This window comes from Bos taurus, chromosome 19 (genome assembly GCF_002263795.3).
Source record: "Bos taurus isolate L1 Dominette 01449 registration number 42190680 breed Hereford chromosome 19, ARS-UCD2.0, whole genome shotgun sequence".
Classification (NCBI taxonomy): domain Eukaryota; kingdom Metazoa; phylum Chordata; class Mammalia; order Artiodactyla; family Bovidae; genus Bos; species Bos taurus.
The window spans coordinates 56476286-56500223 of record NC_037346.1 but is presented as its reverse complement, the minus strand read 5'-3'; the positions used below and the strand labels follow the sequence as shown (position 1 = coordinate 56500223).

Here is a 23938-nt window from a genome sequence, read left to right as displayed (position 1 = left end):
CACGCTCTTCCCTAAATTCAGCCCGGAAAAAAGATGGATCATGTGAGTGAGACTGAGAGGTTTATGGAGCTGAGCTCCCGCGGCTGTAAATCACCCTGCCCTCCCCGGTATAAAGCACCCGTCCAGCCCGGCGTCAGAGAGAGGACGCGCTCGCCGCCCCCTGACCCCCAGCTCAGCGCGGGCTCCCGGCCCAGTCAGGTGGGTGCCCCTGGGGGCTAGCCGGCCGACGCATCTGGGGGGTGGGGGACCTTGGACGGGGTCCGACGGGGCCGCAGCCGCCTCTCCTTCCCTCCCCGTCGAGCGCGAGACCCGCACGGTCGGCTTCTCTCTCCCGCTTCCGCGCGCGCATCCGTCCCGCAGCCCCCACCCTCTGCGCGGGCGAGGAGCTCCCCCAACCCCGGTCCCCAAATATAGGGATAAGATGCAGCAGGGAGAGCCCTCGAAGCTGACCTGGGTCCTGTCTGCTCCCCACCACAGTGACCCCTCCAACCTCCTCCAGTGGCCCTGCCATGTCCACGGAGCTGCCCTCGGACCCCAAGGAGAGCCCGCCGGCACCGCGGCCGGCGCCTCGCGAGGTCTGGAAGAAGGGTGGCCGCCTGCTGTCGGTGCTGCTGGCGGTGAACGTGCTGCTGCTCGCCTGCACGCTCATCAGCGGCGGCGCCTTCAACAAGGTGGCGGTGTACGACACCGACGTGTTCGCGCTGCTCACCACCATGCTGCTGCTGGCCATGGTCTGGATCCTCTTCTACCTCCTGGGCACCGCGCGCTGCCCCAACGGCGTCCCCTACCGGGACGCGCACGCAGGGCCCATCTGGCTCCGAGGTGCGGGGGCGGGGGGAGGCGGGAGCGGGGGTGGGGCGGGCCAGGGTGGGAGCGGGAGGCTGGGGAGCTCTCGCAGGAACCTCTGGGGGCTCTTGGAGGTAGACTGTTGAGAAGTGTGCCTCCCCGCGCCGCCCCCCTCTCCAGCACTGCCCAGGACTAGACGTGCCTGAGGATGAGGTGGGCTGCGATTGGGGGAGAAGAGGAAGGGAAAGAGTCCTGGAAAAGGGATGCAGAGAGGGCTGGAAAGGAACTTCACTGCCCTGTCTAAAGATTGAAAGAAGGTGATCATGGAAGAGACTTTGATGGAGAGCGCAGAACAGATGATTGTTGCAGTTGAGAGAGCCTATCTAGGGCCCTTTATCTTATCCATACAGCCACAGGTGGGGGCTCAATCGGACATCCATCCATCCACTCAGTCAATCATATACTCATCCTTCCACCCACTCATTCATCATCCACCTGTCCACCTAGCTATCCATCCATCCATCCTCTCACCTACCCCTTCATCCATGGATCCACCCCGTCATCCCATTACTTAGCCATCCGTCCTCAAATCTACAATCCCTCTCTCCTGTCTCTCTGATCCACCCCCACCCCTCATTCCCAGGCGGGCTGGTGCTGTTTGGTATCTGCACTCTCATCATGGATGTCTTCAAGACCGGCTACTACTCCAGTTTCTTTGAGTGCCAGTCAGCCATCAAGATCCTGTACCCTCTCACCCAGGCTGTGTTTGTCATTGTCCAGGTGGGTGGGAGGAGTGTCCTTGAGTGTGGTGGCAAGGAGCCAAGGCCTGGGGTCAGGAGGTCTGAGCTCCACTCCTCTTTTACACTGAGCAATTAATTAAGGCGGGGATAGGACTGTAGTGAAGATCACAAGTCCATAAATCTGGAAGCGGCTGGTAATGAAGTAATATCCAAATGTGAGTGCCTGCTTCAGGGCCCTGCGATTTCATTTCAACCTAAGTGGTGCCGGTAGTTAACACCTAGGAGGCGTCATTTGTGGCAGCTGCTCTGTCGCTAGAACTGCCCTGCCTTCCTTGGCGGCTCATAGAGGACATAGGTCTCAGCTCAGGGTCGTACCATGGGCATGGCCAGTTTGGCCTCAGCCATGTCCCCTGTATTCTGAATTTGTTCAGAAAATAGGGTATCCTGTACATGGGATTCTTCAAACAAATTCAAGTTTTTATTTGTTGCATAAATAAGCCCTGGAGAGATCTGACCGAGCTGAGGCAGGGCTGGTTTGAGCACAGACCTCAGCCCAGAATGACCACACGCATGGTTCCCTCTCTTGAAGCATCGTCCACGCTGCCCAGGCTTCCACACTTTAACACACTTATGACCTTGGCATTTACATAGTTTTAATTTTACATTTTATGACTTTAAAGAACACTCAGGCAAAATGGAAAATAAAGCCACCCAACATCAATAACCCTGGAGAAGGAAATGGCAACTCATGCCAGTACTCTTGCTTGGGAAAGCCCATGGACAGAGGAGCCTGGCAGGCTACAGTCTATGGGGTCACAAAGTGTCGGACATGACTTGGCAACCAAACAGCAACAACACTGATAAACACCAGAGCAAGGATTTGTGGGCATCCAGGTGATGGGGAGGACCTGCAGGGCGACAGGATGAGGATGGGGTGGGAGGATGCTGCCTAAGTGGAGTGGAGAAGCCCTGAGATTCTTTTTACCTGGAACAAGACCTAACCTGAGGCTGACCCTGCACCCAGGAATAAATAACTAGGCTCAAAACTGCACTCCCTCCACCCTGCGAAGGAACAGAAAACAGAGACAGAGAATTTACTGGTGGCATTTTGCAAACTTTTAAAGATCAGAGAAGTATTTGGTACTGATTGCCCCATAGAATAGAAAGAGAGAAACTCATCTCACACTGTAAAGCTGAAATAAACGTGATCACGCAGTCGGAGAGTTCCTGAGGCAGAGCGGACATAGTGCCAAGCGTGGGCCTGGCTGCTCCCAGGGTGAGCCCACCTGCGGAGTAGATGACACCACCACTCTCTCTCAACACAGACTTACTTTCTCTGGGTCTCCGCCAAAGACTGTGTTCACACCCACCTGGATCTGACTCGGTGAGTGCCTGCTCCACGCCTGTGGCCCAGTGCCCATGCCCAGGTGCTCAGCTCACCTGGCATGAGATGGGGCTCCCCAGCCTGGGGCATGGGTCCTCTTTCTGCCCCCAGATGGGTCTTCAGTCGAGGCCCTCTCGCTTTGTAAGCCCGGCTTCCACCAGCCTGTGCTATGGGGGTGGGGGGTACTTGGTAGGATGATGTGTGTCATGGACAAACGTCCTCTCCCTTAGAGGAGGAAGCAGAGTGGCCCTTGGACACCCCCAGCTCTCTCAGGAGGCATCTCAGCCAGGCTGTCTTCCTTCCAAACTCATCTTCTCTGCTCACATGGGGGCTTGCCTGCTTCTTGCTTCTCAGCACCATCTCCCAGGATAGCCCCAGCTCTGCACCTTGCTGGGGACCCGACATGAGCCAGAGACTCTCAGTGACCTCTGCTCTCCGTCCCCAAACAGGTGCGGTCTCATGCTCACACTCACCACCAACCTGGCCATCTGGATGGCAGCCGTGGTAGATGAATCCGTGCACCAGTCTCACTCCCACAGCAGTTCTCACAGCAACACCAGCCATACCCGCCTTGCTCTGGACCGTGAGTGTGCACTCCGGATTAACCCTGGCCCCTTGGTGGCCAGGCCTTGGGCTGGGTGCTCTGTGGACCTGTAGAGGGCATGGAGGCACAGGAGGAGGCCAGAGGCCCCCTCCTGCTCCAGGCTATGCCTCTGAAGAAGTCTAGATATGGGTGACCCAGGAGGAAGAGTATGGGGAGATCTTTTTTTCTTTTTTTTAAAACCTTTTATTTTGTATTGAGGTAAAACCAATTAGGGCTTCCCAGGGGGTTCAGTGGGTAAAGAATCCACCTGCCAATGCAGAAGATGCAGGAGACCTGGGATCGATCCCCAGGTTGGGAAGATCCCCTGGAGGAGGGCATGGCAACCCACTCCAGTACTCTTGCCAGGGGAGTCCCGTGGACATAGGAGCCTGGGCTACAGTCCCTAGGGTCGCAAAGAATCTGACACAGCTGAAGCCACTGAACACACACGCACACAGCCAATTAACAGACTATGCTGTGACAGTTTCAGGTGGACAGCAAAGGGACTCAGCCACACATAGACGTGTATCCATTCTCCTCCAAACTCTCCTCCCATCCAGGCCGAAAGGGACATCTTTTCATCCTGGATGGTACAGCCTTGGTCCCACTGTCCAGGTCTCCATGCCACCAGAGGAGGGATTCGGGCTCCAGAGACAAAGGGCATGGCTGAGCAAGCTGGAGAGAGCAGATGGGAGGCAGGGCTGCTCAGTGGTGGAAGCGCAGGATGAGAACAGAGTGTCTGGCAAGGAGGAGAAGGCAGAAATAATAATCGTGATGATGATGGTGACCATTCACGGAGCACTATACGTCAGGCGCTGTGCTAAGTGTCTTAAACACCATCTTGCTTAACCATTGCAACCTCCCTATGAGATGGGTACCATTAGTATTCCCATTTTACAGATGCAGAGACTAAGGCATAGAGAGGTTAAGTAGCTTGCCCAAGGTCACAGAGCTTGACAACGGAGAACTAGCATTAAGACCCATCTTTGCTTTGAATCATCAGAAAGATCCCCTGGAGACAGAAATGGCCACCCACTCCAGTATTCTTGCCTGGAGAATCCCCTGGACAGAGGAGACTGAGGGGCTACGGTCAATAGGGTCGCAAAGAGTCGGATGTGACTGAACACACAGTATGCTATGGTGAAGAACAGGCCCACAGTCCCCCGGTCCCGGTTCTCTGGACTTCTTTAGGGCCCCCCACCGCCAAGATCAGACTAGATGACCAAACCTGCTCGGACCTGGAGACACACGCACACCCCGCATAGCAGGGTCCCGGAGTGGAAAATGTGGATCCAGGAGATCCCAGGCAAGCAGGCTGACAGAGGGCCGCCTTCCACATACAGAGGGCTCCTGAGGATGGTTGGAACCAGCCCGGGGAGGTGGATGACCTAAAATGCTGGGACTGCAGGGGTACAGAGAGGCGCCCGGCGAGGTACCTGCCTCGGGGGTGAGAGTCACAGCATTTGTATCAACTCCGCCATCACAAGCCACTTGCCCTCAGTGAGCCTCAGTTCCTTTCTCTGCAAAACCAGCGGAGATAGTTCTGGGGATCAAAAGAGATGTCTGCCAAGGCCCGAGGTATCCTACACAGCAGAGTACACTCTGGATGTGGAACGAGATTCCCATCAGTACGGTACAAACCGAAGTGACAGAAGGTCCTGGCCAGGACCTGGGCGCAGCAGGTGCTTTCTGGCTGAGGCAGATGCTGGAGAGAGAGGTGAGGAAGCTTCAAGTTTAGGGGTTGCCCGGGGGGCCACCTTCTATTAGGACCGGAGCCTTGCCTATCTTGAGCAAGTCATGACTGGCGGGGAAGGTTTGGCAGTGTGTTTCTGCAGGAATGGGATGGGATGAAGCAGGCAGTTCTGCAGTTGAGATTTTTGTTTTAACTTTATTTACTTATATATTTATTTATTTTTATTTTGCCTGTGCTGGGTCTGTTCCAGCACACAGGCTTTCGCTAGTTGCAGCTCACCAGGGCTTCTCTTACTGCAGCGCACAGGCTCCAGAGCATACGGGTTCTCTAGTTGTGGCCCTCTGGACTTAGCTGCCTCGCAGCATGTGAGATCTTAATTCTCCGACCAGGGATTGGACCTGCATTGGAAGGCGGCTTCTGCACCGCTAGAGCATCAGGGAAGTCCCCCAGAATTTTTTGTTGTTGTTGTTGATTGAGCCCTGGATATTGTTCAAGGACGTGCCCCACGGTCTCTGGCACACAGTAGGTGCTCAGTAAATACTTGTGGCATGAATGAACGTGCCAGGCCCTGTGTAGGCATTTGGGGTATGGTGGTGGCAGCTCAAAAGCCTGCCCTTCCAAAGGTCACTGTCCAAGGGTGAGGCTCTTCAGATGGGGTGCCTCCGGGAAGGCGGGAGGGCAGTGCCGCTGCATGCCATCTCTCCACAGTGGAGCGTGCGAGCAGCGCGGTCGGGGGAGACTGCTCCTGCGACACGGCGGTCTGCCAGATCTTCCAGCAGGGCTACTTCTACCTGTACCCCTTCAACATCGAGTACAGCCTCTTCGCCTCCACCATGCTCTACGTCATGTGGAAGAACGTGGGCAGGCTGCTCGCCTCCTCCACCCCCAGCCACAGCCACGCCCCGTCCCCCGTCAGCCTCTTCCGGGAGACCTTCTTCGCCGGCCCGGTCCTGGGCCTGATGCTCTTCGTGGTGGGGCTGGCCGTGTTCATCATCTACGAGGTGCAAGTGAGCGGGGAGCAGAGCCGCACCCAGCAGGCCCTGGTCACCTACTACAGCTTCAACATCGTCTGTCTGGGGCTCATGACCTTGGTCAGCCTGAGTGGCTCGGTCATCTACCGCTTCGACCGCCGGGCCATGGACCAGCACAAGAACCCTACACGCACCCTGGACGTGGCCCTGCTGATGGGCGCTGCCCTGGGCCAGTATGCCATCTCCTACTACTCCATCGTGGCTGTGGTGGCAGGCACCCCCAGGGACCTGCTGGCGGGGCTCAACCTAGCCCACGCTCTGCTCATGATCGCCCAGCACACCTTCCAGAACGTCTTCATCATTGAGAGCCTCCACCGGGGCCCCCCCAGCGCTGAGCCTCATGACACGCCCCCCAAGGAGCCCTGCCATGGCCTGACCTTTGCCAACCTGGACGCCCTCCACACCTTGCCCGCCTGCCCGCCCACCCCCAGGCTGGTTGGCCCCAGCCCAGCAGGACCTCAGGAGGCTGCGAGCATCATCGTGGCCCCCAGGAGCCACTGGAGACGCCGGTGCTTGAAGGACATTTCCCTGTTTCTCCTGCTCTGCAACATCATCGTGAGTACCCAGGCGGGGACGGGGGTGGGCTCCGGGTTGGAGAAAGCCAAGGGAAAATGCTCTTTTTATGGTTTCTTCACCTGGCCTTCTCTGTCTTGCTCCCATCTCCTTGGAAGCATCCTATGCCTCTCGAGGAAAGAAGCAGGTTCAGGGAAGGTTGAGAGCAGCCCCGGGGCAGACAGCATCTCAGGGCATACAGAGAGAATGAGATGGCAGCATTCTGGCCTCGAGGCTGCGGATAGAGCTGGTAGGGTCCCAGGGAATGCTGACATGGGGCTGGGAGGAGGTGAGAGGGAGCTGGGGTGGGGTGGGGGGGACCTTGCTCCCAAATGGGAGGTGTGACTGCTCCTGGGAACTTGTGACCAGCCTACTTCTTAGAATAATCGGAGCAGCGACAGGAAGTGGCAGGGACCAGTGTACGTGTGAGTGGTCTGTCAGCAGAGTGCAGTGGCGGGCTGGCCGGGAGAGGAGCACCCACAGCAGCCACCCCCTCCCCAGCGAGTCCGAAAAGCCCCTTTCTTATTTTTTTATTTTATTTATTTGTTTATTTATTTATTTTTTGGCTGCACTGGCTCAGCATGTGGGATCTTCATTCCCCAGCCAGGGATCAAATCCACACCCGCTTCCTTGGAGGGCAGAGTCTTAACCATTGGACCACCAGGGAGGTGCCAACCTCTTTCTAAGAGAAAGAGAAAGTGTTAGTCACTTAGTCATGTCCAACTCCTGTGATCTGCCAGGCTGTCCATGGGATTCTCCAGGCAAGAATACTGGAGTGGGTTGCCATGCCTTCCTCCAGGGGATCTTCCCAACCCAGGGATCGAACGCTGGTCTCCTGCACTGCAGACAGATTCTTTACCATCTGAGCCAAAATAAAACTCCTCTGTATATAGTCCGGCTTCACCCAATATAAATATGCATTCTGTAGGAGAACACGCTTCCTGAAGGTGCATCCTCATAGAAAAATACTCCTAGTGTATAGCTCCAACCCAATAGAGAAAGGCCCCAGCGTAGAAAGAACCCTTGGGAGGGAAATCTCTAACAGAGAAACATGTTCCCCTGTGAATACATCCCAAACAGAGGGCACACCTCAGTGAAGTGTTGCTCAATATAAAGATAGTCCTTTTAGCTTTAACCTCTAACAGAAAAATACCTCTAACATAGAAAACAGCCTTAAATAGATGGGAATACGGGTATACCCCAACATAGAACACATCTCCAGAGGGGTTGCATTCCAGTGGGGGTCTACATGAAAACTGAGGTGCATTCTTGGCAAAGTCCCCACTTTGAATATTCCCCTCCTACTGGTAACTTATGGCTTTTCAGATGGTGCAGTGGTGAAGAATCTGCCACCAATGCAGGAGATGCAGGAGGTTCGGTCCCTGGTTTGGGAAGACCCCCTGGAGCAGGAAATGGCAACCCACTCCAGTATCTTGCCTGGGAAGTCCCACGGACAGAGGAGCCTGGCGGGCTACAGTCCATGGTGGGGGTCGAAAAGAGTCGGACATGACTGAGCATGCACATAAGCACAAATAACTTATTTTGTTTTTAAAAAAGGGTAGTCACCAATCTCTGATGTAACAGTAGAAGCAGTAAGGACCGAAACCTCCTCCAGCCCTGGCCACTCCCTCACTTTCTCCCGAGGCCGAGCCTACAGGTTAAGAGTCACTTGGGAGGCCGCTTTTGCTCCAGGTATCTGAGTCTGGATCAGCTGTTAGAGTGTCATCTCCAACTCCATTTTATAGGACAGAGGCAGGCTCCGATTTGGGCTGTGATGTGCCTAAGGATGTGATTGGAGAGGGTCCAGCCTAGCTCAGAAACTTTTTCTCTTTGCCTCACGCCCCATGCCTGAACCGTCTGGGTTCACAGCCAGAGATGAAGCAGGATTCCAGCTTCAACCTCCTCCCACACCTGGGAAGGGAGTGGGGAGTGGAGGGTGAAACTGGAGAGGGGAGCTCATAGAGAGCTGGGGTGGGGAAGCCTTCTGGCAGGATCCTGGCCCCCCTGCCCTGGGCCTGTCTGCTTCTACCACCCTCACCCACTGGCATCTCTCCAGGACAGAGCTGCTGGTTTAACCATTTATTCCAAATTCTCATGTCACCTACTGAAACCTCTTTTCCTCTCTCCCCATCCCACAAGTGGACCATCCTGAGGGTGGAGCCTCAGCCTGGTGGTGGGCAAGCTCAGTTGGGCACATTTACTGTGTTCCCTCGTGAGTGCCAGGCTCTGCCCAAGGGGCTGCAGCCCCCGGCTCAGCAACACCCAGCCCTTGATAGCCACAAAACCAGAGGGCTGGGACCCCCATCCTGCCCCCCGCCCACAGAGTGACCCGCAGACCCCGCCCAGGCCAGGTCCTGACCCTCCTCTCTCCCCACAGCTGTGGATCATGCCTGCCTTTGGGGCCCGCCCTCACTTCAGCAACACCGTGGAGGTGGACTTCTATGGCTACTCCCTCTGGGCAGCCATCGTCAACATCTGCCTGCCTTTCGGCATCTTCTACCGCATGCACGCTGTCTCCAGCCTGCTGGAGGTCTACGTGATGTCCTGAAGCCCCGCTCAGGACCTCGGGGGGAGGAGCTCGGCTTGTGCACCCACCCAGAGACCCCCAGGAATGAACCCCAGGCTGGCAGTCACTGTGCCTCATACTCTCCATTCCCGTCCCCACACTGGCCCCAGAGTGGCATTTTCACAAGAGTTATTTTTCCAGGATGAGTTTTTAGATCACCATCAGGACATGTACACTCACCCCAGCATGAGCCTGGGGGTGGGGCCGCTGGGGGAGGAGGAACCCTTGCTGCACCCCTTTCTAGGACCAGACAAGGTCTGGAAGCGGCCTTGGCTCTGGTTCCACCCCTACCTCAGCCCCGTGTCCTGGCCAGTGCTGCCACCTGGATCTGGAAACAATAAACCTGATGCTGCCCTAGGCCACCTGGCTCCCCACTTCTTGTCTCAGCGCTCACCTCTAAGATGATTGCAGGAGGGGGGTCTTGGGGTCAAAGCTGCAAGGACCCCTGGAGATGTTGAGGTCTCAGGCTTCTCTGTGGGCAAGCCAAGTCTGAGTTACAGACTAGTACCTGGGTGGCTGGGAGCAGCTGGGTGGAGTCCCCAGGCTTCCACCTCTCTCTTCTCTTTATCCTCAAGTGACATAGACATTTTTTTAATGTGTTCCATGACATGTGAAAGGTTGGGAAGGACTGACTAATCCAACTGCCATTTTACAAAGAAGAAACCTGACGCCCAGAGGTATAGTGACTTGCCCACAGTCCCACAGCAAAAGGAAGCCAGCACTTTTCTACTAAAAATAATAATTTCCAAACTTTTCTTTCAAGCATCAGAGCATTTGTTTCCCCCTCAAATAAAACATTTCAGGGACTCACGTTTATAACACACGCTGATATAACCCAGTTTATAACCTGGCTGTTCTAGCTTAACAGGGGTTGGATGGCACAGCCCACCCCATCAGGGCCTCCCCTCACCCACCACCTGCCCCTCCTGCAGTCCCTGAGGCTCCTCTCCAAAGCCCTCTGGCTTCTACTCTACAAAAGATATAGAGTTGGGGGTGAATGTGAAGTGGGGACACCCGGGTGGGGCAGAGGACATGCGATCTCATTGTTCTCCCAGCCCTTCGACCCTCTCTGGAAGCCCCCCTATAAAATGATTTGATCCCAAAAAGGAGGGAGGGGGAGATAGAGAAGGAGAGACTGAGAAAGTCAGATGGTGCAAAGAGAGATGGCAAAGGAGGCGCCAGCAGTTAGCGGAGTCAGGAGAAGGGGGAACAGGTTGGGATGGGGCCTGGGGTGGGAGGAGACGGCATTTAGAGGGGAGAGTGAGAGCAACAGGGTCAGACCCACAGGGGACTTTGTAGAAAAACCTGCCAGGACTCCGCCAGAAGAACTAGGTGGGCAGGACGCCAGGCTCCAGGGAGAGCTGAGGAGGGCCAGAGGGGGCGCCCCCTGCCCTGTCGGAACCAGGTCTTTTTCGCCCCAAGTTCACGTTCGACTTAGGGGGAGAGAGGCTGAGGCAAGGCTGGTGCTAGGTGGGGTACGGGGAGGTGAGGGGCGGGGAGCGACCCCAGATCTATGGAGGACGGCTCATTCCCTGCTGGGCCACCAGAGGAAAGTGTGGCCTGAACCCCGCAAGGCCTCTACTTTGGCCTAAGGACATTGCACCCCACCCTACCCCTGCGCCGCGCGTCTGCACCGCCTCCGGCCCCGCCCTCCGGTCCAGCCGCCTCGCTATTGGCTGAGCCGTCCGGGGAGCCCCCGGCGGGGTAATTAATGAAGGATTAACGAGAGCCCCAAAGTCAACAGAAAAATCAATGGGCCGCGGAGCCCGAGAGGCCGCAGCTGCGCAGTCCCGCGGGGGCAGGGCGTCGGGGGCCTCGGTCCCCGCGCGGGAGCCTCATCTGGACAGACGGGAGCCAGCCGGCGGCGATGCCTGCCCAGGCCTCAGGTAAGGCTCCCCCGCGGCGCCGTTAGGGCCCGGAGCGCCCTCGGACCCCTGGAGGAGCATTCCAGGCGAGCCCACCCTCGACATACACCTACTGCGCTCCCAAAGTGAGGTTCAGAGACCGGCGGCTGCAAGGACTGGGGCGGGAAGGAAGCCAATCCCTGGGGACCTGAACTCCAGCCCCTCTCTGATCGCCACCCCAACCTCGGCTCCGCGCCCCATCTCCTTTTCGCTGGCTGGGGGCGCACAGAGCTCGCCTTGCCATAGCCGCGTCGGAGCGCGCACAGCCGAAGCCGGGAGGAAGAGAAACGCCCGGACGGCTGAGGTTGCCCGCACGCCCAGTCCGAGGCAGACGTGTGGCGGCTGTCCGAGGCCTCGCAGTCCCTCGAGTGGCTCGGAAAGAAATGCCGAAGCTTCCCCCGCCGGTGCTCAGCAGCCTCCTTCGGAAACGGCCGGGCGCCGCACGCCGCGCGCCGACGGCTCCGCAGCTTTCATCACTGCCTCTAATCAAGACCCACAAACCAGTTTGGTGTCTGGGCCCTCCCTCGGACTGGCGTCGCGCCGAAGGGCGTGTCAGAGGGTGGTGGATTTCTCTTTGTCAGTCCGGGCGCCCTCACCCTCTTCCCGCGACCCCAGCTTGCCCACCCCGGCACCCTCTCCCGGGGGAAGGACCCACTCCGCCACTTTGAGGGCTCCCTCTAGCTGCTGATGCAGGGTTGGCCCCCTGGGGATGGGGGCGGGGAAGATAGTCAAGGCGAGGACCCTGGAGGATAGGACTTCCTCCTCCAGCGTCCTATCTAGGTCTACAGTCCAATCGAAACTGCCCCCTCCACATTCACCAATAACCCTGACCCTTGGGGCTCCTCTCAGACCGGACAGAACAGGGAGGAAGTGCATAAATAGCTTAACACTCAGATCATTCTGTGTGCCAGGCATGGCTTTCTAGGTATTTGCATGTGTTAAATCGTTTACTTTTGAGAGAACTCCATCAGGTAGGTATCATGCATTAATTCCTTCGTTTACTCATTCAAGAAATCTTTCTTGAACATCTACTATGTAGCAGGTACTATTTCATAATTGTGTGTGTGTGCAGATGAGGAAACCGAAGCGCAGAGATTCTAGGGAACTTGTCCAAGATCACCCTGGTAGTAAGTTCCGGATTCTGGCTGTCCTCCAGCCTTGGTGCAGATTCTGGGAAGGCGAGATGGGGCAGTCAGGTTTGGGAGGAAAGGAGCAAGGAGGTGTCCCTGTGAGCTTCAGGCTTGCTCAACCTGGGTGGGGCAGTCTTGGGGGAAAAGATAAAGATCTTCTGGAAAGTCAAGGGTTTGATGCCTAAGGGTCTCTGTCCACGGCCCTGGTGCTGAAAGTTCCCAAGAAAATGCCAGAGGCAGTCAGCAAACATTGGTTCAATGTCCTGCCTGTGACAAATTTAGGGGTAGGGTGGGGTCTGAGATAAGCAGGACCTGGTCTCTGCCCACCAGGCACACCCGGAGCAGTACACACCCACTCTCGATAGACGCTAGGGCAAAGGGAGAAGTCTTCCCAGGAGAGGTGTTTAAGCTGGATGGTGACAATGGGGCAAGAGCGACTGGGGGGGACAGCACAAGAGATGGAAGGAATAGGAGGCTGGAGGAGTGATGGAGGGGGGAGACAGCAGGAGAAACAGGGAGTCCTCTGGCTGGGCCTGTGGTGGGCATGTGCCTGGAGTGTGAGAAGGGGGCTGCACAAGGAGGAGGGTGAACTGGAGAGGAATGACAAGAAGGACTGGGAAAAGGATACAAAATCACTGGTGGGATCTTTAAAAGAGTACCAAGTTTTGTTATTCTATTTGCCCCAGAAGAGGACCTTAGGAGGTATAAATATTGAGCAGGTTGCACAGGGGAGAATGGGGGCCTGAAGCGGCTGCATTTCATTTTATTATTTTTATTTTGACTGTGCGGGCTCATCGTTATGGTGTGCGGGGGCTTCTCTAGTTTAGCTCGTGGGCTTATTTGCCGCTCAGCATGTAGAATCTTGAGCTTCCCTGGTGACTCAGGTGGTAAAGAATCTGCCTGCAATGCAGGAGACCTGAGTTCAATCCCTGGGTTGGGAAGATCCCCTGGAGAAGGGAATGGCTACCCACTCCAGTCGTTGATGGACAAGGAAGCCTGGCGTGCTGCAGTCCATGGAGTTGCAAAGAGTCAGACACGACTGAGCGACTAAACTGAGGTGACCCACTCCACAGTTCTTGCCTGGAGAATTCTATGGACAGTGGAGTCATTCCATGGACAGTGGAGTCTAGCAGGCTTTAGTCCAGGGATTTCGAAGAGTCAGACATAACTGAGCTACTAGCTCTGTGGGGTCTTAGCTCCCCAACCACAAACCAACCTTGCATCCCCTGCATTAGAAGGTAAGTTCTTAACCACTGGACCACCAGGGAAGTACTGAGGCTGCATATGAAAGCCAAATATGCTGGGGGTCTTCCGTTGGTTCCATAGAGGGAGAGTCTAAAGCTCAGAGTCCAAAGAGAGAGACAGAGCAGAGCACAGCAGAGTATGACCAAAGATGCTCCAGCCTCAAGCGTGGGTGCAGGGCAGGTATCTAGAGGGACACCCTTAGGTGAGGGACAGCCTTAGGTGAGGGGGTTCAGGGGAGGATTCCTTGAAGTGGTGGGACTCCACTGAGTCCTGAAGGACACTCTGCAGTTTAGCCAAAGGGTGAGGGGGTGGGTATGATGGGTAAAGGGGCGGGGGGAGGTGTGGGAAAGACAGGGAGGTGAACAAAAGCAGAAGATTCTAGGAACTAGGCAGCAGGATGGCATGGCCCATGGGCAAGGGGGAGGGCTTGAGAACAGTGCTGGAGAGGGCGGTCAAGGCCAGACCAGGAAGCAACAGCAGCTGCCTTCCCCTGACCACTTTGCACAGTCCAAGCCCATGCTAAACATACACTGCCTCGTTTCTTTTCTTTTTAATTTAAAATATTAGTTTATTTGGCTGCACTGAGATTCCTAGTTGCAGCATGTGGGATCTATTCATAATTCCCTGACCAGGGATCTAACCCGAGCTCCCTGCATTGCGAGCACGGAATCTTAGCCCTGGGACTGCCAGAGACGTCTCCCTTGCTTCATTTGAAAGGCCATGCAGGCCATGCTAGGCAGTATGGCCTCTACACTGAGGGCAGTTGGTTGCCTTTGCAGGGGTCACAGTAGGGGAGAGACACAGTGGGTAGGGAGACTAGTTTAGGAGGGAGCCATGAACCAGGGTAGTGGTTGAGGTCAAGAAAATCTCAGAGCTGTCTGTGAGCTGGAATACACAGGGGCAAGGGGACAGGCGAGGTGGACACGTGGTTCCTTCTGGGAGATGTAGGGATGGCGATGCTGCTCTGAGACGATGAATTAGAAATCAGGCCTCTGGCAGCCTGGAGAATGGGGACGGTGGGTGCTTAGGACCCTGAGCCCAAAGCACCAGGGGTGCAGGGTAGCAGCAGGCAGAGCGCCTGGCATGGGAGGGGTGGGGAAGGAACCTTCTCACCGGGACAGCAGCTGCGACCAGTGGGGCATCCCTGCTCTCCCTGCAGCTCTACGTGAACCCAAAGGGCCCATGGCGGGAGGGTGCTAGACTTCAGGAAGAGACCCTGAGCTGCAGGTATGGGGGTGGCCCAAGATTGGGGTCCAAGCAAGGGGAAACAAAGGGGTTTGTTATTGCTGTTTAGTCCCTCAGTCATGGCACTCTTTCACAGCCCCGTGGGCTGTAGCCCGCCAGGCTCCTCTGTCCATGGGATTTCCCAGGCAAGAATACAGGAGTGGGTTGCCATTTCCTTCTCCGGGGATCTTCCCTACCTAGGGATCGAACTCGTATCTCCTACATTGGCAGGCGGATTCTTTACCACTGAACTACCTAGGAAGCCCAACAAAGGAAGCAGGCCCAAGTGAAAGCTTGGGGAAGCTGAAGAAGTAGCAGGAGACATTCAGGGAAAGAGAAGAGTCAGGGATGGAATTCCCCACGTTGAGCTGTGCACTCCTGAGACACTGAGGCATCCAGGGAGGGTACAGATGGAATTCAGTTCTATCAAAGTCATGGGCATGAGAATTCCCTGGTCAGCCAGTGGATAGGACTCTGTGCTTTCACTGCCAAGAGCACAGGTTCAATCCCTGATTTCGGAACTAAAATCCCACAAGCCTCACAGCAAGGCCAAAAAAAAAGAGTCAAGGGCCATAGCATTTGTGCTGACCTCAGGATGTCCTGTGGTCATGGTAGACACTGCAAATCAGTCTCGGAACTTTTTTCCTTAAGCCTTTAATGTGCTTTAAAATTAATTTTAGGAAATAAAATAAAAACTTTAGGACTTCCCTGGCAGTCCAGTGGTTAGAACTCTGCGCTTTCACTGCAGGGGGCACAGGTTTGATCCCTGGCTGGGGAACTAGGATCCCATATGCAGCACAGCGCGGTCAAAAAATAATAATAATAACTTTACAAAAGTAATGTTTTAAGAAAAAAAAAAGGCAAAAAAACTAGAACATTAGCCCCTCCTCCCAGTGCCTGTGTTCTCTACCTTTCCCCAGAAGTAACTCCTATCATGAACTCGATGGGTGTCTTCTAGAGCTTTTCAAAGTAATTTTATATACAACCATTTTTTTTGTTGCTGTTCAGTTGTAAGTCGTGTCCAACTCTTTGTGACCCCACGGACCCTCCAGGCTCCTCTATCCATGAGGCTCTCCAGGCAAGAATACTGGAGTGGGTTGCCATTTCCTTCTCCATGCTGCTGCTGCTGCTAAGTCGCTTCAGTCGTGTCCGACTCTGTGCGACCCCATAGACAGCAGCCCACCAGGCTCCACCGTCCCTGGGATTCTCCAGGCAAGAACACTGGATTGGGTATATAGCACCCATAATAGAGCATTATTTCAGATCACAGCATTCTTTCCCAAGGATGGGAAAGCCCAAGCGCACACTCAGCCGCGGGATCCTTCTCAACACAACACCCTAGGCAACCACGATCCAACTGATCAGAGTCAGAATAAGAGGGGACACCGACTTTGCTCTCCCTGACTTCAGGAGTGAAACTCCTTCCAGAAGACAGGGCACGCACAGCCTTTCGGGGTGGAAAGTCACAGCCTTGGAAACAGCCGGTGGCCAAGCACTGTGCAGACGCCCTTGGCTCCCTCGCTGGATGCCAGTATTCCACCTTAAGATCAAACAGGAAGACAGGGGTGGGGGTGGGGGAGAAGTGGTCCTCAAGCCCCTTTAAATAACCCCTAATTTTATGTGGAACACAGAGGGCTGGTCTATTTGAACCTTCTCTGGTCCTGTAAGGTAGATGGGGTAGCTGCTGTGATTTCCATTGTCCCAATCAGAGAGGTTGCTTGGCTTACCCTAGGTCACACAGCAATGAGACGCAAGAGTGGAACGGAGCGCTGGACAGCTCGGCAGCCAACCAGAACCCTGTCTCCCTCCTCAGCCCCTACTGAGGCTCCACCCATGGCCACTCCAGAGGCTCAGGCGACTGGAGAGGCTCCGGCTAAGGAGAACCAAGTGGCCTTGGGGTTCGAGCAGACCAGGGCCCCTGCCTCGCCAGTCGAGAGGTCCTGGCTGGCGCGGCACTTCTCGCTGCTGCTGCGGCGGGACCGGCAGGCCCAGAAGGCTGGGCAGCTCTTCTCGGGGCTCCTGGCGCTCAACGTGGTGCTCCTGGGCGGAGCCTTCACCTGCAGCATGGTCTTCAACAACGTGGCCGTCACGCTGGGGGACGTGTGGATCCTGCTGGCCGCGCTGAAGGTCCTGTCCGCCCTCTGGCTCCTCTACTACACCGCAGGGACCACCCGGCAGCCGCACGCCGTGCTCCACCGGGACCCGCACGCGGGGCCCGTGTGGGTGCGGGGTGAGTGTCTGGGCGCCCGGAGCGGGGGTGGGGGAGTGGAGGTGGGTGCAGAGGCCGGGGGAGGGAGGGTGCCCGCTCCTGGAGGTGCCAATGGCCCCACCCCCGGCCCGGCCAGGTTCCCTGGTGCTCTTCGGCAGCTGCACCGTCTGCCTCAACGTCTTCCGCGTGGGCTACGACGTGAGCCACATCCGCTGCAAGTCGCAGCTGGAGCTGGTCTTCCCCGCCATCGAGGTCGTCTTCATCAGCGTCCAGGTGACTGGCCTCGCCCACCCCCACTCCGCACCCTATGCTTAGAAACAACCGCATCAGCAAACGTCTACACGGCCCAGAGGAGGTGCACACGCACACCACGCCCACCCCCAGCCCCGACATGCCCCCTGCGCCCACAACCACGCCACCCACGAGTGTCAGCATCAGCGCTGCGCACGAGTCACTGAAACGCAGACACCTATAGATACATCTGACAGAACATACCTAAATCTACACCCCCCACCCGGATATACAGAGCTTTTTTTTTTAATACAATTTATTTTTTATTTGGTCGTGTGGCATGTGGGATCTTAGTTCCCTGACCACAGAGGGAACCGGTGCCCATCACAGTGAAAGTACAGAGTCTTAACCACCGGACCACAAGGGAAGTCCGCAGAGCTACTCTTCTTTTTGTTTTTTGGTTTTTTTTAATAATTTTATTTATTTTTGGCTGTGGAGGGTCTTCGTTACTGCATGGGCTTTTCTCTAGCTACAGGGAGCAGGGGCTACTCTCCGGCTACGGTGGGTGGGCTTCTCTTGTTGTGGGGCACGGACTCTAGGGCACATGGGCTTCAGTAGTTGCGGCTCCTGGGCTCTAGAGTGCAGACTCAGGAGCTGGGCTGCACCGGCTTAGCTGCTTCAAGGCATGTGGGATCTGCCCAGATCAGGGATTAAAACAAGAGTCTCCTGCCCTGGCAGGCAGATTCTTTACCACTGAGCCACCAGGGAGGCCCAGGCGTTCCCACTTTAGTCCCATTTTAGAGACGAGGAGACTGAGTCTCAGAGATGTTTTGCCACTGGTCCAAGACCACACAGCAAGGAAACAGTGGAGCCAGGAATCCAAGCCAGGTGTCCTCACTCTTCCATTGTAAATACACACGGGCCACTGGCGCACACACGCCATGGACCCCCCACCCACCCCCACCCCACCCCAGCACTCCCGGCTCAAAGCCTGTTCTCTTTCAGACCTGGGTGCTCTGGAAGCACTGCAAGGACTGCGTTCAGATCCAGACCAACTTCACTAGGTGAGATGTGGGCCCCTTCTCTCCTTGCAACAACTCCTGGGGCACCCCCGTCCCCCACCCACACCAACCCCCCACAGCTTCCCTGGGCAGGGTAGCCCTGGGACTATGGATTGGTTGGGTCCTGGGGAGCCCTTAGGGCCGCCCCTCCTGAAGTTCTAATGGCAGGTGGGATCTGGCTTTGGGTGAGAGCGGTCCCCCCAAAGGCAGTGATGGTGAATGCGCGGTATCCAGGGCGTTGGCCAGGCTGTGTGGGCAGAGTGTAGCACCTCCTCCAGGTGTGGCCTGATGCTGACGCTGGCCACGAATCTGCTGCTGTGGCTTCTGGCTGTCTCCAATGACTCCATGCACCATGAGATCGAGGCTGAGCTCAGCGCCCTCATGAAAAAGATCTCAGGTAAGAGGAGACCATGGGAGAAGGCAATGGCACCCCACTCCAGTACTCTTGCCTGGAAAATCCCATGGACGGAGGAGCCTGGTAGGCTGCAGTCCATGGGGTCGCAAAGAGTCAGTTACGACTGAGCGACTTCACTTTCACTTTTCACTTTCATGCATTGGAGAAGGAAATGGCAACCTACTCCAGTGTTCTTGCCTGGAGAATTCCAGGGACAGGGGAGCCTGGTGGGCTGCCGTCTATGGGGTCGCACAGAGTCAGACACGACTGAAGCAACTTAGCAGCAGCAGCTGCATCAAGAAGAGACCGCGACCCCCCCCCCCATTTCTGAATGTGCACACACACATGCATGAATCACACTTCCTCAAACGGGTGAGGCTCAGTGACTCTGTACAGTTGGGAGCAAACTCTAGAGCCCAGATCAAGACTCAACAAAAACTGACTTTTGCCAGGGGTACTGACTTTTGCCTGCATTCTGGGCCTGCCCCACCAGGTTCTAGTGCTCTGCAAGCCCTCCCTGGGCACCATCTAGCTATCAGTAAGCTGGCCACTGACCCACCAATAAGTCCAGGTACGCCCTTCCACCCCTGGTATCTTCATTTTACTTGCAAGAAACAGAGAAGCCTTTACGACTGAAAGGAATGTCTTCCTAACACACTTGTAGGCACCTGGACATGTCAGCTATCAGGAGGAACAGAATGTTTCTGGGCAGAAAGAATGCCCTGCATCCTCCCATGTATGCAGTACCCCCCCATACAGGGTGTGCTTAGAGGCCATGTCCTATAAACTACACGGAAGGAGCATTGCTGTCTGTGGGATTCAACCACACCTGTGTGTGTGTATACAACCCCCCTCCCAGGTGCCATCGCCATGTTGACTTGTGTACAGCCACGCCTTCTCAGCACACTCATGCACTCACACACCCATTGCATAAATCTTGGCACGCCTGGATACATGGCATTCTTTATGCTCCAGATCCATTCTTCAGAAGAGCTATGCAAAGAGAATTTTTGGCAAGTGACATCATGGATTTTTTTATGATTAAACAATTCAGACATCTAGATGAGTAAACAGGACATACCCATAACCTAGATGTAATCATTTTCAACACTTTGGCATATTTATTCCAATATTTTTGGTGAGTTACTTATCTTATAGAAATCCTGTCATTTCATCTCAAAACATTTCAGTATGCAAGCCTTTAAAATAATATATTTCCTACATTAGCAAAATGCTATTATAATTGCTAACTTCCTTAACATCATCCCCATCCCCATTTATATGGATAAATCTATATTTGACTTTGTCCAATCAGCCTAAGAAATGTCATTTACAGATGGTTTGTTCAAACATGCAATACAGTTGGTGGCTCAGTTAAGTCTCTTTTTCCCTAATGACATTGAGATTGGTCCGGTTGCTTCCTCATGGTGGCATTTGACTTGTTCCCCTCTTCCCTGCTTTTCCTAGAAATGGGAAGTGTGGACTGAAGTGTTGATTAGATTCAGGAGGAGCATTCTGGACACCAGCATTCCACCGGGGATGCTGTGTCTTTGCAGGGCACCTCATCACAGGAAGGATGTCTGATCACCACACGGTGGATGCTGTTGACTGACCAGGTGTAGCAGCCAGAGCCTCTCAGTGTAAAGTTACAGGGTTCCCCTCGTGCTCAGCAAGTCATCCGTAGAGCTTTGGCCCTGAAGATATCACATGTCAAATGCTTTATCTAAGCTTGGCCCCTGAGGTCTAGAATCCTTTTGTCAAGAAATGATCATCCTGGGGACTCCCCTGGAGGTCCACTGGTTAAGACTCCACGCTTCCCCTGCAGGGGTTCGATCCCTGGCTGGGGAGCTAAGGTTCCACAAAAAACAACGAAATAAATAGAAATGACCACCCTATTATTTCCGCTGTGTGTGTGTGTGTGTGTGTGTGTGTGTGTGTGTGTGTGTGTGTTTTGTCATGCTGGGTCTCTGTTGCTTTGTGAGGGCTTTCTCTAGTTGCTGCGAGTGGGGGTTACTCTTCATTGCGGTGTGCAGGCTTCTCATTGCAGTGGCTTCTCCTGTGGCACACATAGGCTCAGTAGTTGTGGAGCATGAGCTTAGTCGTTCCGAGGCACGTGGAATCTCCCCGTACCAGGGACTGAACCTGTGTCCCCTGCAGTGACAAGCAGATTCTTACATGCAGCGCCACCACCCATTCTGTGATTTCCGATTTCTCTCTCTGGGCCTCAGTTTCCACGTCTGCAAAATGGGTGGCTGGGTCTCTTCCACCTCGGCCACACTCCAGGAGGTGAACGGGATTGACTTGTGCCTCTGGTTTCCCCCGAGCAAGGCCCACCTGAACCTCTGTCCCTTCCCGCCCTGCCCCTCCCAGGCAACGGCACCAACACCTGTCTGTGCCTCAATATCACCATGTGCGAGGTCTTCCGGAAGGGCTACCTGATGCTCTACCCCTTCAGCACCGAGTACTGCCTCATCTGCTGCACCGTGCTCTTCGTCATGTGGAGGAACGTGGGCCGCCGCCTGGCACCCGCCGCGGGCGCCCCTCCCGGCGCCCCGTCCTTCCACCTGCACGGGGCCATCTTCGGGCCGCTGCTGGGCCTGCTGGTGCTGGTGGCAGGCGTGTGCGTCTTTGTGCTCTTCCAGATCCAAGCAAGTGGCCCGGCCATCGCGCACCAGTACTTCACTGTCTACTATGCCTTCTACGTGGCCGCGCTGCCCGCTATGAGCCTGGCGTGCCTGGCGGGCACAGCCATCCACAGGCTGGAGGAGCGAGAGCTGGACACGCTCAAGAACCCCACCCGCAGCCTGGACGTGGTGCTACTGATGGGCGCGGCACTGGGTCAGATGGGCATCTCCTACTTCTCCATCGTGGCCATTGTGGCCACCCGTCCCCACGAGCTGCTCAACTGCCTCATCCTGGCCTATTCGCTGCTACTCATCCTCCAGCATATGGCCCAGAACCTGTTCATCATCGAGGGCCTGCACCGCCGCCCGCTCTGGGAGGTGACTCCCGAGAGCCTGGCCGGGAAGTGGGAGGCTGAGCCGCCCCGCAGGGGCTCCCTGCTGGAGCTGGGCCAGGACCTGCGGCGGGCCTCGCTGGCCTACATCCACTCTTACAGCCACCTCAACTGGAAGCGGCGAGCCCTCAAGGAGATCTCACTCTTCCTCATCCTCTGCAATATCACAGTGAGTGCAGGGGCCGGGAGACGTGCGGGGTGGAGCTGGTGAGACGGCCCCAGCGAGCATCATTCAGGAAGGAATGGATCAAGGTGCATTCATGGCACACTGACAGTCCCCAGGGCGACTGGCTTGTCCTTTGATTGCCAAGGACACAGGCCTCTTTCCAACGAGCTTGATGCTGCTTGAGAGTGCCCCCCAGCTCCCTGCAAGTTACCTGGCATGGATGAAGGTGCCAAGCCTGTAGCTAAGTGCTCTTTATAAACATGTGTGTAGGATTTCACACATGTGTGTAAGCTCCCAGGGGAGCTTACTGCTTAGTTGGGGACACACAGGGGAACCAGTTAGAGAGTTACCAAATATTTAATCATCCACTGAATTCAGTCGAAGGAAGAGATCAGAAAGTGCCTGTTTTTCTACAGAACCTCTAGGGGAAGGCCTTAACAGTAACATTCAATGCCTGGTTGCTGCCAAGTCTCAAATCCACCTTTCCCTGCACCTCGCTGAATCGTCACACTAATACACGAAGCAGGCACTATTGCTGTCCCCATTTAACAGATGAGCAGACTGAGGCTTAGGCTGTCTGACCTGCCCATATTCCCAGAGTCTGCAGTCCCGGGACACCTCCAGGTTGTTTGAGCCCATGCTGGTACTGGATGTGCTGGCAACACCTCCGATGGCAAAACCTCTGCTCCAGGCAGAGCATAAGTAATACATTGGCCCTAAAGGGAGGTAGGAGCTCAAAGAAGGAAATGTGGACCCAAGTGGCCAAGGAAGGCTTCATGAAAGTTTGGCCTGGGCCTTAAGACATGAGCAGAATTTGGACAGAAGGCAGGGTCGGAGTGGAGTGGGCAGAGAGCCCTGACAGAGGAAGAATGGACCCAGAGCAGAAAAGAGGGATGCAGATCGAGGCCGGGGGATCCCCGCTTGAGGGAGCAGGTTGTCCCGTGAGAGTGGCAGCTGGGGGTCTCAGCTGGAACTCAGGCTGGCTGGCCCCAGGCAAACTGAGGAGGGGGCTCAAGGCCTTGAGGGGGAGGGAGATATAAGGGCAGAGGGGCCGGCTCTGATATCCTGAGGAGGAGGAGACGTGGAGGAGCCGCAGGTTCAGGGGGCCTGCTTCCCCTGAGCCGAGGGCCGTGGGGGATGGGAGAGCCCCTCACTCAGCACCCTCCTCTCCTTCCCAGCTATGGATGATGCCTGCTTTCGGCATCCACCCGGAGTTTGAGAACGGGCTGGAAAAGGACTTCTATGGCTACCGGACGTGGTTCACCGTCGTCAACTTTGGCCTGCCTCTGGGGGTCTTCTACCGCATGCATTCTGTGGGGGGTTTGGTGGAGGTCTACCTGGGAGCCTGAGGGCGCCCGAGGAACCCACGCCCTACAGACCCCTAAAGTGCCAGGGCCGGGGAGGATGTCACCCAGATGCCCCATTCCAGGGGCACCTAGACCAGCCTGGCATCCCCAAAGCCTGCTGTGCCCTGGAACCTCACTGGGGGGTAGTGTCACTGTCTCCAGGCCCAGACCAAGAGCGGGGCCTGGACACTGAGCTGCTAAAGCCCACATCCAGGACGGAGCACGGGCCTGCCCACTGCTCACCACCACAGTCAGCGCAGCCCAGGAGGAAGCCCTCACAGCTACCCTCTGGGACAGCCCTGCGCTGGGAGTTTGGGGAGGTGCAGCCCCTCCCCAGCCAGGCTTAGGGGCTCAGCCTCCTGCCTGGCCCAAGCTCAGCCCAGGACATCTGGAAGCTCGCGGCTCGGCAGGCCGCCCTGCCCTTGTCTCCCCACACGCCCTGTCTCCTAATGAGCTTCTTAATTAGCTGCCAGGCAGGGTTCAACAACCCTCTCTCCCACTGCCATAAACCCTGTTTGTTTGATCGATTCCATTCGGGCTTCGTGGCATTTGTTCCTGGGGACAGAGCTGCCGCTCCACATACAGTGGGAAGGGATAGTCCTCCTGGGCGGGGCTGTGGGGCTGGAACAGTCCTACTTCTGGGCCAGGAGGGGTCTAAACCCTTTGTCTGGTCCTCC

General features: G+C 55.9%; 2 protein-coding genes across 2 annotated transcripts; both read left to right on the top strand.

The window, feature by feature from the left end:
- The first annotated feature begins 509 nt into the window (after nucleotides 1-509).
- OTOP2 (otopetrin 2) lies at nucleotides 510-9317 on the top strand. Its single transcript, NM_001192647.3, has 6 exons — nucleotides 510-822; nucleotides 1430-1566; nucleotides 2852-2910; nucleotides 3360-3493; nucleotides 5895-6772; nucleotides 9147-9317. The coding sequence occupies exons 1-6, from the start codon at nucleotides 510-512 to the stop codon at nucleotides 9315-9317; spliced, it is 1692 nt and encodes a 563-aa protein (NP_001179576.3).
- Nucleotides 9318-16581: 7264 nt separating this feature from the next.
- Nucleotides 16582-23787, top strand: OTOP3 (otopetrin 3). Its single transcript, NM_001256572.2, has 6 exons — nucleotides 16582-17068; nucleotides 17184-17320; nucleotides 18284-18342; nucleotides 18618-18736; nucleotides 21104-21918; nucleotides 23094-23787. Exons 1-6 carry the CDS (start codon nucleotides 16582-16584, stop codon nucleotides 23262-23264), a joined length of 1788 nt encoding a protein of 595 aa, NP_001243501.2. The 3' UTR covers nucleotides 23265-23787.
- Nucleotides 23788-23938: the final 151 nt, after the last annotated feature.